The 18797-nt window shown below is 39.3% G+C and overlaps 1 protein-coding gene across 1 annotated transcript in view; it reads right to left on the bottom strand.

The window, feature by feature from the left end:
* Nucleotides 1–18797, bottom strand: part of EEIG2 (EEIG family member 2) — a 75376-nt gene that overhangs the window by 25088 nt on the left and 31491 nt on the right. Inside the window, exons 2-5 of the mRNA XM_065907649.1 lie at nucleotides 16056–16176; nucleotides 10095–10124; nucleotides 4618–4734; nucleotides 231–277 (exon numbers count right to left, since the gene is read on the bottom strand). Of these exons, the coding sequence (XP_065763721.1) occupies nucleotides 231–277; nucleotides 4618–4734; nucleotides 10095–10124; nucleotides 16056–16176 (315 nt within the window). The remainder of the gene's footprint in view (nucleotides 1–230; nucleotides 278–4617; nucleotides 4735–10094; nucleotides 10125–16055; nucleotides 16177–18797) is intronic.

Genomic DNA, 18797 nt, shown 5'->3' on the forward strand with positions numbered 1-18797 from the left:
ACACCCAAAGTCTGAAGATGACAAAAAACCCATAGCTTAATTAATTTAGAAAGTGGAGAGTTTGTTTTGTAAGAAGTAAGAGTAACTTCTATGAGGCTCAGGTCAGTCTCCTAAAAGAGGAACTATTCCTTCACTGGTATTACTCTACAAAATAAGAATGTGCAAATGTAAATAAATATATGACTATTACACTTTCAGACAAATAACTCATTTACTGAGCACCAACTTACGTTTTGAAACATGGGTCACCAGACATCAGTTGCATACTAATCCAAACCTAAACATGAGAAAAAGAAATACTGTAATTATAAAAATCTCAAGAGGAAAAGCCACATTCTGCTAATCTATGTACTTTCCACAGTACCTAATCCAGTATTTCCTGTTTTAGAAAGTATTAAATAAAACGATTACTGAATTTGGTTATATCCAATATTGAATTGCTACTTTATACAGACATGGGTTAAAAATAATTTTTAACATTCAAAACTTTGTAACTGCAAAAATAAGAGTGGAAAAGGTGGAAATGAAAAGCACAGACTTCAAGGAACTTCCCTATAGGTCCAGTGGCTAAGACTTCACCTTCCAGTGCAAGGAGTGAGGGTTCGATCCCTAGTTCCCCAACAAGGATCCCACAGGCTTCAGGACCAAAAAACCAAAACATAAAACAGAAGTGATACTGTATCAAATTCAATAAAGACTTTAAAAATGATCCATGTTAAAAAAAAATCTTAAAAAAGGCAAGGGTTTCACCAGTAATTATCCTCTGTGGTGTTCTGGTCTATTTTATATGTCTTTCCTCCCAGATTCCTGTGTTGTTTAAATGTCTAGAATGTTTTCCTGCAACACGTTTGCCATATGATGCTTCTAGGAGTGCTGCTGGTAGCCTGTTAAGAGAAGAATGCTTCTGGCCTTTGCTCTAGATTTGCACCTGAACTAATGCATTAATGTACTGTAAAAAAAATTTTATTCATTCATGCAGCAATTATTTTGTAAAGCTTGTACATTATGTGAGGCTTAGAAATATCTGATCTTCCTGACATTCGAAGCTATTCAATGCTTTTCACCAACAGTAAAGGCATTTCCTCTGGAGGATCTCTGTACAAGTTTATCCTGAAGACTAAATGCTTAGTGCAAGTCTCCACATGCCTATTAGCAGCATCTGAAATATGAAATGCACAGGGTCATCTATGAAGTTCCCCATTCTAAGAAGCTAAAGAATAAAACGGCTCAATATTTGGAGAAATCTGGACTCCCATATACTTTGCTGATGGGAATGTAAAATGTTTCAGCCACTTGAAAAAGTCAGGTAGTTCTGCAAAAAGTTAAAAGTAGAGTTACCATGTGACCTAAGAATTCTGCTCCAAGCATATATACTCTTGAATGTATGCCCAAGAGAAAAGAAAACATAATGCCCACACTGAAACTTGTATATGAATGCCCACAGCAGCATTGTTCATAACAGCTAAAAAGTGAAGGACCATTAACTGATAAACAAAAAATGGTATAGCCAGACAATGGAGTATTATTTAGCCATAAAAAGGAGCACAATACTGAAACATAGGATGCACCTTGAAAAACATTATGCTAAGTTCAAAGAAGCCAGACACAAAATACTACCTATTCTATAATCCCACTTATATGAAATGTTCAGAATAGGCAAATTCAGAGACAGAGTAGGTTAGTGGTTGCTGAGGGCTATGGGGAAGGGCAGAGAGTTGGGGGAAAGTGGGAAGTGACTCCTATTGGGCACATACGAGGTTTCTTTATTGGGGTAATGAAGATGTTCTAAAACTGATGATGGCAATAGTTGGACACACCTTTGAATATACTAAAAACCATTCAATTGTGTACTTTAACTGGGTGAAATGTATGGCAAGTGAATCACAGCTCAATAGAGCTATAAAAATTTAAAAGTATTCAAAGTCCTTGTCTACCTACCAGATGGATCAGCTTCTCTTTCAAGGTACTAAGTGACTTAAACTAATGTTCTTGCCACTTTCTGGAAAGGAGGAGTTAGCATATTGTTGAACATCCACCCTGTCCTGAAGCATACCATGAGGCTACTATTGCAAACATATTTTGGGAAACGTACCAGGCCAAGACCTTTTAGACAAGGTCTCTAAAAACAGCCTCCTCCACCTCCCAGATTTTGTTGACATCATAGCAAGCCAACGCCACTTAGCAGCTGAAGTTCTCAGCGGGGCAGGCAGGCTGTGAGTAAGCACAGGAAGCTGGTCTGCAGACAGAAATTATAATGCAGAGAGCCAAGAACAGTCCCTAGAAAGATCCTTCAGTTCCTGGGAGTTCAGGTCTGGTTGTAACTTCCCATCCTAGGGCTCTGTTAAATGTCCCTGCATTTGACCTAAAGCTCCATTTTATAGGAACTAACCTAAGGGATTTCTATTTCATACAACTAAAGCGTGTTGGCAAAATCACATACAGTAACTCTTTCAGACCTCAGGATCACCTCCCCGGGGCAACTACTGAAATTCCCCTTTTATAGAGGAGGAAACAGTGGGGCAGAGGTGAAGTGCTTACCCAGGGCTCCAGAGATCTAAGAACAAACACAGAGCCCTGATGTCACAATCCACCCTCCTGCTACGTGACTGTAATTATGTTCCTTAAGCTCCCTAAGCCTCTGGCTACTCAAATTCTGGCTGAAAGAATGAAGGAATGAATACCTACAGTACTATTATTTGGAAATGGTGTTTTTCTGTTTTGTTGGACCAGAACTTAAAAACTTTGCTAATGTTTTTTGAAATGCTATTCTCTAGCTGCTGACTGCCTTTTAAGAATCAGCCATACTGCTATCAAAAAGTCTACAAACAATAAATGCTGGAGAGGGTGTGGAGAAAAGGGAACCCTCTTACACTGTTGATGGGAATGCAAACTAGTACAGCCACTATGGACAACAGGGTGGAGATTCCTTAAGAAACTGGAAATAGAACTGCCATACAACTCAGCAATCCCACTGCTGGGCATACACACTGAGGAAACCAGAAATGAAAGAGACACGTGCACCCCAATGTTCATTGCAGCTAGATGTCCATCGGCAGATGAATGGGTAAGGAAGCTGTGGTACATATACACAATGGAATGTCACTCAGCTATTAAAAAGAATGCATTTGAATCAGTTCTAATGAGGTGGATGAAACTGGAGCCCATTATACAGAGTGAAGTCAGGAAAAAAAACACCAATACAGTATATTAACACATATATATGGAATTTAGAAAGATGGTAACGATAACCCTGTATGCGAGACAGCAAAAGAGACATAGATGTAAAGAACAGACTTTTGGACTCTGTGGGAGGAGAGGGTGGGATGATTTGAGAGAATAGCACTGAAACATGTATATTACCATACGTGAAACAGATCACCAGTCCAGGTTCGATGCATGAGACAGGGCACTCAGGGCTGAGCACTGGTCAACCCTGAGGGATGGGATGGGGAGGGAGGTGGGAAGAGGGTTCAGGATGGGGACACATGTACACCCATGGCTGACTCATATCAATGTATGGCAAAAACCACTACAATACTGTAAAGTAATTAGCCTCCAATTTAAATAAATAAATAATTAAAAAAAAAATCAGCTATAGCATCTTATTATGTTCTTCTGTAAATACCAGTGATAATGGTAATAACAACAACTTTAACAACAGTCATGATTTGAGAATCTATTATGTGCTAGGCTAAGTGAGTTTGAAAACTGTCAGGTATAGGTAATTCTTTGCTAACTTCTGACTATTTAGTTTTACTCAGGATTATTTTCCTTTCTTATCATTCGGTAACTTACCATAAGAGGGTAAACCTAACTAAAATACAGCAAAAGTTTCATCCAGTTTTACTAGATCCAAGTACTTTTCAGACATTTTCTCTACTGGTCTCATTTAATACTGGCACCAACTCTCTGAAGTGTGTCTTCCCTCTGGGTTCCCCGGGGTATAGAGCTTCTGAAGGTACTTGGAAACAGTAGGGCAGATGTCCAAAGTGAGTTCCACCTGTCTCTTCACTTGTGAGAGTACTCAGTGACTTCTATATGCCCACCACAGCTGTGCTGTCAGTCACCTTTTGGGAGCTGTAAACAGTGAAAGGTATTCATTTATGACGTTCCTTCTGCTCCGTAAGCTCTCAGGTTGTAGTGGTTGTATGTATTCTTCCCTGAATGTTCTCAGCACCAGAGAGAAACACCTTAGGATCATGAAGGTGAACATCTGTTACTTTTCAGTGCTTCTGTAATTTGGATTGTTTTTTCCTCCCAGGTGCTGTGTATTTCAGTGGTGTGGCCAGCTTATGATCCTAGTACTGATTCCCATCTTGACCTTATACTGTTTGTTGTTATTTAGTCGCTAAGTCATGTCCAACTCTTTGCAACTCTGGGCTGGAGCCCACCTGGTTCCTCTGTTCATTGGATTTCCCAGGCAAAAATACTGGAGTGGGTTGCCATTTCCTGCTTCTGAGGATCTTCCTGACACAGGTAATCAAACCCATGTCCCCTGCATTGGCAGGAGAGTTCTTTACCACTGAGCCACCTGAGAAGCCTCACAATATACACCTATGATTATTGAAAGGCAGAGAATTTCATTTGTTGAACATGTAAATCTGGAAATGTGCTTACTTTAAGAATGGAATTGTCCTGTCTTGTATTTTTGGTATCATAGCCTTCCAGTAAACAGCGACGAGTGGTATTTCCTGATCCAGCAAACTCTGCCAGGTTTAGATCTGCAAAGCCCAGCTATGAAAAGAAAGAGAATTATATTAATAGAATATCTAGTAGGCTTTTATCATATTCTCTTTAAAGAAGACATTCAACCCATGTTCTAGCCAAGTTGTCTCAAACTTCGGTTATTTGCAGTTTTTGCCAACTTAACAACATCTGTTTTTCTTTGCCTAACATGTCTTAAAAATTGACTCACTTTTTATAAAAACGTATGGTTGAGCTTGTAAAGAATCTGCCTGCAATGCGGGAGACCTGGGTTCAATCCCTGGGTTGGGAAGATCCCCTGGAGAAGGGAAAGGCTACCCGCTCCAGTATTCTGGCCTGAAGAATTCCATGGACTGTACCCTGAATTCCATGGGGGTCACAAAGAGCTGGACATGACTGAGTGACTTTCACTTTCATTACCTATTTAACTTTCTTGTCTTGAGTAATATGATCTTTGAAATAACAGATTTGTTTACTCCATATATTTTTCTCTACCCATTAAAACATATAACTGTTGATGTAAAAATGTATATTAAATAATGGAAATCACTGCAAGTAGCACACCGCATTACAGGAAATACTAGCAGACCAACCTTGATCACTTGCACACACACACACAAAACTGATCAGACTCGCCTCTCCCTGTTCTGGTTTGGCTCTATCCCCAGTTAACCACTGGTGACTACAGATAGTTGCAGATTATTAAGTTCTCACTCTCCACCTGAGAGCAAAATGACTTAAGTGTATCACACACTTTCTTTGCTACAAGCTCCCGCTCCTTCACCACCTTCCACAATATTTGCCTCACTGGTCTCCCTTGAGCTAAATCACTATTTATGAATGAAGCCTTCTTCTTTCCTTCCCCACACCAGCCTTCTCTGCTGTTAACCCAAAAGCTTGACTCAAACCCATTCCTCCCTCTTATAACTACTCAGGTTTGGGCCCCATTTTCTGCAGCTATCAAAGATTACTGTCTGTTCTTTCCTCTGATGTGGCTCAACTTTATTTCTCATTCTCAACTGGTAAAAAAAAACCTATCCCCCTTATATCATTATGTTTTGAACAAACAAAATCAATTCTACATCACTAAGTGTATATAGTCTTTTAGTAACAAAAAGTGTTTTGAGTTTGTAATTAACTAAACACATCTCCCTGAATATATAATAAAAAGTATTACACATTTCAAATCCTGCTGTGATTTTTTAAAAAAGGTTCCTGGGATTCTTTTTCCTTTTTTTAAAATTATACTTATTTTTGGCTGTGCTGGGTCTTCACTGCTGCATGGGCTTTTCTCTAGTTGTGGTGTGCGGGCTTCTCACTGTGGTGACTTCTCTTACTGTAGAGCCCAGGCTATAGGTTCACAGGCTTCAGCAGCCATGGCTCCTGGGCTCTAGAGCAAAGGCTCAACAGTTGGGGTGCATGGGCTTAGTTGGGCTTCCCTGGTGGCTCAGATGGTAAAGAATTCGCCTGCAATGCAGGAGACCTGGGTTCAATCCCTAGGTTGTGAAGATCCCCTGGAGGAGGGCATGGCAACCCACTCCAGTACTCTTGCCTGGAGAATCCCCATGGACAGAGGAGCCTGGCGGGCTACAGTCCATGGGGCTGCAGAGTCAGACACGGTTGAGTGACTGAGCACAGCACAAAACATGGGCTTAGCTTCTTTGAGGCATGTGGAATCTTCCCGGACCAGGACGGAACCCATGTCTCCTGCATTAGCAGGCGGATTCTTTACCACTAAGCCACCAGCAAAGCCCCCTGCCGTGATTTTTAAATGCCTGCGTTAACCCTTTAAAGTGCATATAAATGCATGTATGAATGGCATTCAAGATGAAGATTTTACTTGTAGGCTGGAGCACTATTTTAGCAGTTTTTAATTGGTACAAAAAGAATGAAGGAAAGAACTTAAGAGATCAGTTGTAGGACACAAGCTCCAAAAGCAGTGAGTCAGAAACACGTTAAGCCACAAGTAACATCTACCTAATCTTCATGTGATTACTCTGACCCAAGAGATCAGCGAAAAGCCGGGAGATGTCCAGGGCAAAGCCACACCCAGATGAACATGTGAGGGCTCCTGTGGCAGTGTGATCACACATCATTCACATGCCCTATCATATCATGCCTATCCCATTATGTCATTTCACATACGATCCTTTCTCTTTGAACCTCCAATATCTTTTCCACCCACACTTTTTGCTGATGTCTTGCCTCCTATTTCATTCACAAATAAAAGCAATCAAAAGAGCACTCAGCCCCATCTGTGCCCATGTACCCACCTTCCCACTTACTCTAAGAGAGCTGGCTGTGCTCCCATCTGAGGTCAAGCACTCTGCTCTTGCCTATTCAAGTTCATTGTGTCAGGGATTCTTCCCTCTCTACTGGATCATTCCCATCAGCACACAAATGTGCTGGATTTTCTCCCATCTTAATGAACAGAAGGAAACAAAATCTCACCCCACATCTGTCTCTAGTCCACTGTACCATTCTGCTGCTCCCCCTCACAGCAAAACTCCTTGAAAGACATTTGCATTGACTGTCTTGATTCCTCTGTCCACGGCCACCTTGTCATTTCCCCTCCACCTCCTTATCTACTCTTCCAGCCACAAGATCCTTTTCCTTGAAAATGCCAAGACCACCTCAAGGTCTTCAGTACTTACTGTTCTTTTGCCTGATGTATTCTTTCTTAAATCTTCTCTTAGCATTCTATCTCACTCCATTAGGGTCTATGTTCAAATGTCATCTCTCTAAAGGGGGCTTCTATGACCATTCTAGAGCATGCCTGCCTCCTCCCTCCCCTGCCCTCTAACCTTCATCTGCGTTATTCTTCTTAGTAGTTATCATCACATCATGTATGGACATACTTCGTATCTATTGTATATTGTCTGTCCTCCTCACTCAATCCCTCATCAGAATGTAAGCTCCCCAAAGTCAGGGGTTTTTGTCTGTTTTAGCTTACTGCTGTATCTCTTACACTTAGAGTAGTGCTAGGAACAATGCTTACACAATGTAGGCAATTATATATATATTTTTGAATAAAAAAACAGCCATAAGGCTTACCATCCACTGCCAGAATGCTGGTATTATAGTGTCACTAAGCATAAAGCAAGTTAAAAAAAAAAAAAAAGAATCTGGTCAGTTCCATGAAGAAAAGCATACTAAGGTCAACATTTACTGAATACTTTTTATGCGTTTGGCCTTGCTCTAGATAATGAAAACGAGTCATGAACAACACGGTTAAGAACAGTCTCAGGACTTCTCTAGCAGTCTGGGCTTCCACTACAGGAGGTACGGGTTCAAACCTTCGTTGGGGAACTAAAGTCCCACAAGCCGTACAATGCAGCCTTAAAAAAAAAACACCCAACTGTCTTGAAAGAGATTACATTATAATGAGATACAAGAGTCCATATTTCCTTGTGATTTCCTCTTTGGTTTCACTGAGATAACTGTCTCATTAAAATGGCATAAATACATACATTCTAGGTATAACTGTGATAGATCTTGTGCTGGATCAAGGAAGACACAATTACAAGAAAGAGAGTGAAAAAGAACATTTCTCAGTGGGGAGGGATGACTAAGCTGAGTTCTTAATGATACATGAGTTGACAGAAGCACATGCATGGTAGGGAAAACATCAAGTCACAAGGCACAAAGGCTAAAACAGCACAGCACACCGCAGGAACGTTCTGAGGGCATTATGCCTGAAGCATAAGGATGAGTGAGTGTGTGGGGGTGGGTGCATGTATAGACGGAAGATCTGTAAACCAACATGAGTCTAATATGCTAGATTGGGGACTTTGCATTTTGTCGTCCTTTACAGGCAATAGAGAGCTGCTGGAGGACTAAAAGTGGAGGGAGGATATGATATCTTTGAATTTTAGAATGATCCCCCTGGCAATAATACAAAGAATGAACTGGAGAGAGACAACAGAGGAAAAGAACAAAAGATAGGAGGCCAACACACGTTTTAAATAAGAAATAATGAAGGCATAATCTAAGGCAGTGGTCTTGGGACTAGACAGAAGAGATGGTTTCAAAAACTTTTTACAGAGAAATGAAGATTTGACAATCACAGCAGACTGTTTTTTTTTTTTTGCCTACCCGCCATTTAATGCCTTGATGTTCCTTGCTAGCAAGCCCTGATTTTATTCAAGTATCCACTCTTAGCTCATCCATGTGCACAAGGAAAGTACCCAACTCCAGATGACAGTTCAATTGTGATTAGTCTAAGCTAACCATGGCAATCCATTCCTGCTGCCCATGACTAGTTTAGTAGCGGGCATATGATCCAGTTGTTGCCAATCAGAGGTACGGGGAAATCCTCTGGTGGCCATCTAGGAAGTGTTCTCACTCAAAAAAGACATAAATGGAGAAGAAGCTGGGCTTTGTTATATGTGAATATGTTGACTGAAACCTGAGCAGCTAGCTACCTCCTGATCATGAAGAGATGAGCCAAGGACAAAGCCATCGCATAGAGAATGTAAACAAAAAAAATAAAAATAAAACAAAAAGTAACATGGGTTCTTGATGATATTCTCTAGTCAGTGAATCCTGGAGAAGCTCTATCTCATATCTGCCTGTTTCGTGAGATTAAAAAAGCCTCTATGTGAGGGGACTTTTCTGTTACTTGTAGCAAACAGCATCTGAGTTGACATTGCAACCAGCCAGTTTTAGGGAGTTAGGTCATTTGACAGTTGAAACTAGTGCCCTGGTTCTTGGCTTAGGTGACTGGATTGAAGGAGACACCATCACAGAGGCTGGAAATACAAGAGGAGAGTGGGGAGTTCCCTAGTCGCCTCATGGTGAGGATTCTGGGCTTTCACTGCCGTGGCCAGAGTTCAATCCTTGGTGGGGGAACTGAGAACCCATGAGCATCACCGTGTGACCAGAAAAAACAGAGGAGTATGTGGTTTAGAGAACAAAGAGGTTTAGAAATAAAAGAGAGCATGTCAGTTTCTGGTAGTATTATTACTTACTAATTCCTTTCATCTAGCAAAAAGTGAGCACATTCATTAGTAATTCCATATAAAAGTATAAAAGACAGTATAGAGGGTGCTAAAAGAGAACAGGGTGGGGAGTCCTATTCCACTGGGGGTTGGGTGGGAATGAGACTACCTCCCGGGGAAACCGAATGAATAACTGCTATTGTTTAATGCAAACCAGAGATTGTCTTCTAGCAAGGAAGTTTAAACTTAATGACATCCCATAATCAGCATTTAGAAAGAATATGCCTATAATTTACTGTTAGATCCAACTGTTCAATCTCCAAATTGCTCTATTTAAAAACATCCGTGCTTGAACTGCAATTAGAAAAGCAAACCATTTAATTTTTAGGCTTATAAATAGCAATGAGGGATATTACAAATTCCAAAAAGAGTTAAAGAAGACCAACTTACCTTTGCATAAGCTTTTCCACCTTTTAATTCCTGCCAAAGATAAAAAAAAAACACTGTAAGGATATCATATGACTAATGGTTTAAAATTAAATATATGTCAAACAGTCTTGAGGTAGGTATTTATTTATATGCTGGCAAATCTACTCCAGTATTCTTGCCTAGAGGATTCCATGGACAAAGGAGCCTGGTGGGCTACAGTTCATGGAGTCACAAAGAACTGGACATGACTGAACTACACTTTCACTTCAAGTATAAACTAAAATTTTGACGATCTTAAATCCAACTATTTGGATGTCCCCCACCCGCCTCCGGCAAGTAACCAGAGTTTTTATTTAGAATTTAACTTAAATTTGAAGGAGATAAATGGTGAGAAGATAAACTAACATTTAATCTATTTGCTGAAGAAGAAACTGCCAAAAAGTGTCCTGGACACATTGCAATGACCTGAATCACCAAAGAAAGGTTAAATTATTTACTTAGTTAAGCATATTAATAATACATTCACAAAGATTTCAACAAGAGTGGAGATCCCCACCCCAGAGACAACCACTGTTAGCGATTTTTAGATGTGTATATGTATATGTGTGTGTATATATATTTACTCCCTCTTTACTCAGACAATAACATACTACATATACCTTACTTTTTCCCACCTAAAACATATGACATTGTTCCATGGTAATATAGTAGAAACTTTCTTATCTAACTCTTATCTAATGTGAACAAAACTGGCAAAAGTGAAAAATAATAAAAAAATATATAGATGTCTTAACGCTTTATTTTAAAATATATAAACTACATTAATTTGCCAAATCCCTCAATTTGAGACTTCACACAGATACAATAATTAAAACGCTTAGACACTGCTTATCACACAGTATATACTCCGTACATGTGTTTGCTGAATGGAGTTACCGTCTTATCTTTCTTTCACAAACCAAGATGCACAATGCATTATGTGCCATTTCCACCTTTAAAGAGGTGAATTTAAATAAGCTGAGAGCTAATCTATGGTAAACTCTATTGTTCATGAATATTTGCTATCCCTCCCCTTCTCTGGCCCTTTAGTCATGCCACCAGATGTACTCCGTTATGAATTACCAAGTTTTCCTTTATTATAGGGTTACTGTCGTATCTTTAATAGTGCCTTTCTTTAAACGAAGCAAAACTTTTTCTAGATAATCCTAGTCTCTACTAGCTAATTCTTTTCTTTGCTCCCCTCTAACAGCCACATTTTCCAAAAGACTTACCAAAATTTGCTGTACCCCACTCTCTCTTCAAAGTAACTCTAATTGGGTTTTTGCTCTTATTTTCCCTCTGCAGTGGCTCTTAGGATTACCAATGATCTCCATTCTTATTAAAGTCCAAGGCTTTGGCTTCATCTTACTTAATTCCAAAACAGCATATGACAAACTTGACCTCTCTCTCTGCCTCCTTCCTAATAAGATTTTTTTCTATAAACTTCCAAGGTGCTACAATTGTCTACTTTTCTTTCTACCTCCCTGGCTATTTCTCCCTCTCCTGTGCAAGACCTACTACTCCTTTATTCAACCTCTGTGGAAGGTATGCTAGCTGCATCCCATATGTCCATTCTTTCCCTCTCCATCATAACAGAATCCTCTATTTTTAGCTGGGCTTTGGCTACCCAAAATAAAGTTAACTGACTACATTTTTCACTTTCTTTTTGTACGATGGCCGTATGACTAAGATGTGGCCAAAAGTATATGAGACGTGATATATATGAATTCTTGCTCCTTTCTTGTACTTGCTAAGCAATTTAATACCCCTTCTAAGTGTTTGGTCTAGGGCCTCTTGTTTTCTCTATCTACACTTTCTCGCTGACCTATCCCATTCAGGTCTACGGCTTTAAATAAGAATTGTATGCTGACAACTCAAATCTTTAGTCTGAACTTCTCCTCTGAGTTCCATATTTTTGGAGTTCCATGTAGGCATATTTAAATGTCTACATGACATGTCTACTTGATGTCTCATGTGTGCTCAGCCACTTCAGTCACCTTCAACTCTTTGTGACCCGATGGACTACAGCCCGCCAGGCTCCGCTGTCTATGGAATTTTCCCGGCAAGAATACTAGAGTGAGTTGCTATATCCTCCACCAGGGGATCTTTCTGACCCAGGGATGGAACCCAGGTCTCCTACACTGCAGGCAGGCTCTTTACCTGCTGAGCCATTGCGGAAGCCCCTGATGTCTCATAGACACTTCAAGTTTAACATGGTCAAAGTAGATCTACTGATCTCTATTTATCTGCCCTCCCAAATTGCTCCAATGCATGTCTTTGCCATTTCAATAAACAGCAGAATCATCTACCCATATGCTCATGAAAAAGATCTAAGAGTTATTCTCAATTTTGTTTTCCACATTCACCATATCCAATCCATTAGTAGGGGGGCTACCTCCAAAATACATCCTGAATCATACCACCTCCAACTGTTATAACTCCACGCCAAAACATAAGCATTCCTCATCCAAACTATCCCAATCACTTAAGTGGTTTCTGCAATTCATCCTCCACACAGCAGCAAAAGTCATCTTAGAAGATCATGTCTCTCCTTTTTAAAATCCTCAAATTGATTTCAAATTCCAAACAAACTGATTCCAAATATACGACTGGAATAAAATCTAAACTCCTATAAAGCTCCAGCTGATCCAGTACCTCCAATCTCATCACCAAGAACTTCCATTTCCATGTGTTGTATGTTCCAGCTAGGCTGGTGGTCTATCTTGAAACATGCTAGAGTTGTTGTTTATCCTGCGTGAGGTTCACAAGACTTTTGAATATGTGGCTCAATATCTTTCATCAGTTTTAGAAGATTCTCAGCCACAATCTCCACAAACTCTCACCTCTCTTTTCAGGGCTTCATTGATACATATATACATGTCAGACCTTTATATTGTTTTCTGTGTCTTACATTCTCTTCTGTGTGTCCCACACTTATATTTTCTTTCTTCCTTTATAAATTTAAAAACTCTTTTATTATGTAAAATTTCAAACATACACAAAAGTGGAAGAAGTAGTATAATAAATACCCGTGAACCCATCAATTAGCTTTAAGAATTATCAACACATGGCCAATTTCATCTTATCTGTATCATTCCTTATCTACCTCTTGTCGTCTCTCCATTTTTTAAAAATAGTAGGTCCTTGTTGGGTTATTTATTTTAAATATAACAGTGTGTACAAGTCAATCCCAAACTCCCTACTGATAATTTCTTTTGTCTTATTTTCCAAAGTGTGCTTCAGTTGTGACAAACCTGCTGTTAAATACGTCTGTTGAGATTTAGTTTCATTTACTTAGCTTTAAATTTTAGTTACTGCATTTTTCAGTTCTAAAATTCAATTTAATTTTAAAAACAGTTTCAAGTTCTCTTATTTCCCATACTGTTGACTAATAACAATTATTGTAAAAGGTTTATTAGATCTTCTCCAAATCTGTATCTTCCATGGGTTTGTTTTTATAATCTTGTTTTCCTTTTGATTTTGGTCATGCAGTCATGTCTTTTCGTATGCTTGGTAATTTTTTGTGCATGATAACCTGAAGAAATAATTTTAGGCTCAGAGTAATGTTATTCTCCTCCAGAGAAGATACACATTTTTTTTCTGGCAAGTAGAAAGGTTAGGACCTATCACTTTCATTTAAGCACTGACTAAGCTGATTCGAAGCTGAATGTCAATTTTTGTAAGGGTTGATCTACAGCCATTTTACTCATTCTTCTAGGTTGAAACTCTTACAGAGTCCCAACTAGAAATTCAGGGTATTTATCAAGGTTCCTTCTGCGAGTGGGCTCTGGACTCCATTTTTGTCCCCTTAGTCCTGTAAAATTGCCAGAATCTCAGCTCAGCTCCTTAGCCTCTCCATCACTGCTTTTGACTCAGCTCCTTAGCTACTGCTTACAAATTAGCAACTGCTTTGAGGGTAAAACCAAGACCAACTCATCTCTTTATGCTTCCCTGGTCTTTGATTCTAAACCTCTTAAATCCTTGCTGAAGACAGCTTCTAATGCCTTCAAGCAGCTACTTTTAATATTTTGTATAGTTTTTCGGAAAAGTTCACCCTTCTCAGAGGAAAGGGTAGCCTGTAACAAGCTAGTCCATTAATCTGAGAAGCATAAACCCCCAAGTTTATTATAATTTTAGAGCCTGTTATGGATTTAACTGTGCTCTCCCAAAAGAAATGCTGAAATCTTAATATGCAGAACCTCAGAATATGACCCGATTTGAAAGCAGAGGAGGCTTTACACAGATAATCAAGTTAAAAATGCAGTCCTAATCCAATATGACTGGTGTCCTAATAAAAAAACAGGAAATTTGAACACAGACATGCACAGCAGGTGGATGATATAAAGACTCAAAGGGAGAAGACAGCCACATAACTGGAGTGATACAGCTCCAAGTCAAGGAAAGCCTCAGAGTAAGAAACTAAGAGAAAGGCATGGAACAGTTTCTTCCCTTCTTGCCTTCAGAGAGAGCATGGCCCTACTGACATCTTGATTTTGGACTTCTGGCCTCCAGAACTGTGAGACAATAAATTGTTTTAATCAACTCAGTTTGTGATACTTTGTTGTAGCAGCCCTAGCAATCTAATGAAGGGGTTTTTTATTTTCAGGGCTTCCCTGGTGGCTTAGACGGTAAAGAATCTGCCTGCTATGTGGGAGGGTACAGGTTCAATCCCTGGATTGGGAAGATCCCCTGGAAAAGGGAATGGCTATCCACTCCAGTATTCTTGCCTAGAGAATTTCACAGAGATGCCTGGTGGGCTACATTCTATGGGGTTGCAAAGAGTCAGACACGACTGAGTGACTAACAAACAATCTGTGACAGTTAATTTTATGTATCAACTAGACTGGGTCATGGGGTGCCAGATATTTGGTTAAACATTATATCTTAAAGTATGTTTTGCAATGCAGATAGTATTTATACAGTTGGGTTTACTAATTTTTCTTTATGGGTTCTCACTTTTACATAATAATTAGATAGGATAAGGTACAGTAAGTTCAGTAAGTACTTCCATATCCCAAGGTAAGAGAATACTAGTGGTTCACCAATATCTGTTCTTTCCTTCTTTAATTTTGGAATCTGACAAAGTCACTCAGCTAGAGACTACATTCACAGCTTTTCTTCTAGTTTCGTGTGATCATGTAACTAAGTTCTAACCAGTATGAACACTTTTGAGTCATGCCCTAAAAAGGAATGCATTTGTTCTCATGTTGCTTTTTCTTCTTTCTCACTGGTGGAGAGATAACAAAACTAGAGCAACTTCCTTGGATCTAAAAATGGGCATCATACAGTGAAGATGGCAAAGCTGCTCTACCAGCCCTGGATCCCTTGGCTATTACCTGAGAGACATACACTTCTATTTTAAGTTTACAATGTATTACATTGAAACAATCTGAGATTACAATTTTTATAGATTATTGGTAATATGCTTCAACTTAGTAAGCAGAAAGGAAATTAAAAAAAACCATGGGTTTAAAATCAGAAAGATTTGTGCTTGAGTTCCTGATTTATCATTTATTAGCAAAGTGAGTTTGTGCAAGTAACAACCTCTTTGAGCCTTGGTTTTCCTGAAAATGGAAAAGATAACACATTTTCAGGGCTGTTATTAGACATAAAATATGCAAAGTCCCCTAAAAAACAGTGCCTAATAAAGAAGAGAAACAATGAATGACAGGATAAAGACCTATTATGGCCCCTAAACTAACAGAAATAAGATGAATAATTATATGCATAGTGATAATGAGATGAAGGTTCTTGATAACATTTTAATTTATCTCTTCAGATTCCGCATCATATTTATCACAGCAATTTAAATTATGCTGCAGGTATGAAGTGAAATTACATATAACAGTTCTAACAGTAAAGCAGAGCTAACTAAAGTGAGTCAGTGACTGTAGAAGTAACCACGGCTTCTGAAAGCAGAGAAGTGACAGGCTGTTTTGATACCTTCCTCACAGACACTCTGTAGATACAAGGGTCCAGGACACCTGTGGTGGCACTCGCACTCATTTTGCACATAAATGAGAACTTCTTCCTCCAGTGAACACAGTTTGCTTGCACCACCTCCCTGAGGGGGGAAAAAAAAAGAACCAGTTAATTAACTATGATATTACTGATGACATGTTAAAAAGCACACACACTATTTCACTCAAGTTCACAATGTAAATATTTGGAAACAGTGAAATGTGAAGAAAACAAATTCCTAACCATGTGATCTGAAAATCTTCAGAAAGTTTTAATTATTCACAGGCAACTGAAAAATAGTGAATTTACTTATCAATTCAATTAATATAGAATGATGCTTCATCATTCATTCAACACACAATACACATTTGTTTATATTAGATGTGATGAGTATGTGCTAGGTGATTAAAATATGAAGATCAGAATAACTGTTTTTTAACCTGACTGGGCTTAGAGTTTAGTTAGTGTAAAAGACAGAAATATAACAATACTTATTCTAAAACAACTACTGTCACAGCTTTACTCCTATTCCAGCCACAAGAGCTACCACTAATGGACAGTTCATCACATGTTATTTAATCTCACAACAACCCCAGGAGTAACAACCGAGGCAGCTGACACTATCCTCACTTTATAGGTAAGGAAGTGAAGAAGAACTAAAGAGCCTCCTGATGAAAGTGAAAGAGGAGAGTGAAAGTTGGCTTAAAACTCAACATTCAGAAAACTAAAATCATGGCATCTGGTCCCATCACTTCATGGCAAATAGATGGGGAAACCATGGAAACAGTGAGAGACTTTATTTTGGGGAGGGGGGAGCTCCAAATTCACTGCAGATGGTGACTGCAGCCATGATATTAAAAGATGCTTGCTCCTTGAAAGAAAAGCTATGACCAACCTAGACAGCTTATTAAAAGGCAGAGACAGTACTTTGCCAACAAAGGTCCATCTAGTCAAAGTTATGCTTTTTCCAGTAGTCATGTATGGATGTGAGAGCTGGACTATAAAGAAAGCTGAGTGCCCAAGAATTGATGCTTTTGAACTGTGGTGTAGGAAAGACTCTTGAGAGTCGCTTGGACTGCAAGGAGATCCAACCAGTCCATCCTAAAGGAAATCAATCCTGAATATTCATTGGAAGGACTGATGCTGAAACTGAAGCTCCAATACTTTGGCCACCTGGTGTGAAGAGCTGACTCATTGGAAAAGACCCTGATGCTGGGAAAGATTGAGGGCAGGAGGAGAAGGGGATGACAGAGGATGAGATGGTTGGATGGCATCACCGCCTCTATGGATACGAGTCTGAGTAAGCTCCGGGAGTTGGTGATGGACAGGGAGGCCTGGTGTGCTGCAGTCCACGGGGTCGAAAAGACTTGGTCACAATTGAATAACTGAACTGAAGTGCATAAGGAGAGATGTTAACTCTAGGTCATTTAGGTAGGAAGAAGCACCACTAGCATTCAAACCAGGCTCATTTAACTCGAAAGCCCACGTGCCCAGTTTTTTCAACTCCTCCTCCCTTTCAAGTTTCCAGGTCTCTCTGTACATGCTGTTCCCTCTACCATTCTCTTAGGAAGGAAGGATAATTATTCCTCTAACGTCAGAAGAAAAGAAAGGCAGGGGGCAAAAACAGAGCTGGAGAAAGCAGAAGGGAAAGGCAAGAGAGCTCAAGTTAAACGGTTTTTATTTTCTTAGGAAAGTAATAATGAGGTGACTTCTATAGGATGATAGGAGCTGATGGGTGGCTTGTAAGGCTGAGGATGGCGATGTGGCAGGGAGTCAACTTGTAGCTGCAATAAAATGTATTTCTACTGGGACCAATCGATTTGGTTTTATAGATTTCTCTATCAATGCATAGACATCCAGAAACAACAAGTGCAAAAACAAATATAATTTAAAAGTCAACTATGTGTTTGTGTGTGGTATGTGCATGTTATATATAAACAGAGATGAGGCTGTGTATTTTATCATAGATTTACCTGTAGTAACTTTAGCTTTTTTTTTTTTTCCATTAGGAAGCTTTACCTGACTTAAGAAATTATGATATGAAGAGAATGCATGTGTTCTTAGGGGAATTTCCCTAGAAATCCAGCAGGCGTGCAGTTTATCTGTATAAATTTGTCTGTATACAGCACAGGCAGAATGAGAGTTGCTTGGCAAAGGATAGGTATTTGTCAGGCAACCGAAGGCACCCCCAGTTAAGATGAGAAGCAGCTAATCTGTATACTCAAAAATAAGTGAATTTGAAAAATCAGTGAATAATGAGATAACAAACTTTCCTCTAAACATCTCTTAGCCTAAAGACTTGATCAAGGCATCAGCCATGGTCTCTGGAGCTTCCCCCTTAAGGTATGCAGACAAACAAGTCCCAGTACTCCTGGACTCTTCCGGAATATTTTGAGCTTCAAGGCTTGGTAGTTCCTATCATTGAGACCACTGATAAATGATCAAGAACCAGAAATAACATTAAAAAACACCTGTTATTTTACTTTTCTGATAAAATTAAATAAAAACTTCTGATCAAGGATGGCAGTATGGGTACCTGTATTAACTTCAGCTCTCTCCCCAAAACTTTCTAAATTAAAACAATTTTTTTTTAAGTCACCATCATACAAGGACAAAGAAAGCCACATAGGAGACAAGAAAAAAAAAAAAAAGGCAGTGATAGACAAGTAATGACTGACTAAGCAAATCAAAGAATGCTGAACCTTAAGCTGGTAACATTGAAAG

This window comes from Muntiacus reevesi, chromosome 1 (assembly GCF_963930625.1).
Source record: "Muntiacus reevesi chromosome 1, mMunRee1.1, whole genome shotgun sequence".
Taxonomy (NCBI): Eukaryota; Metazoa; Chordata; class Mammalia; order Artiodactyla; family Cervidae; genus Muntiacus; species Muntiacus reevesi.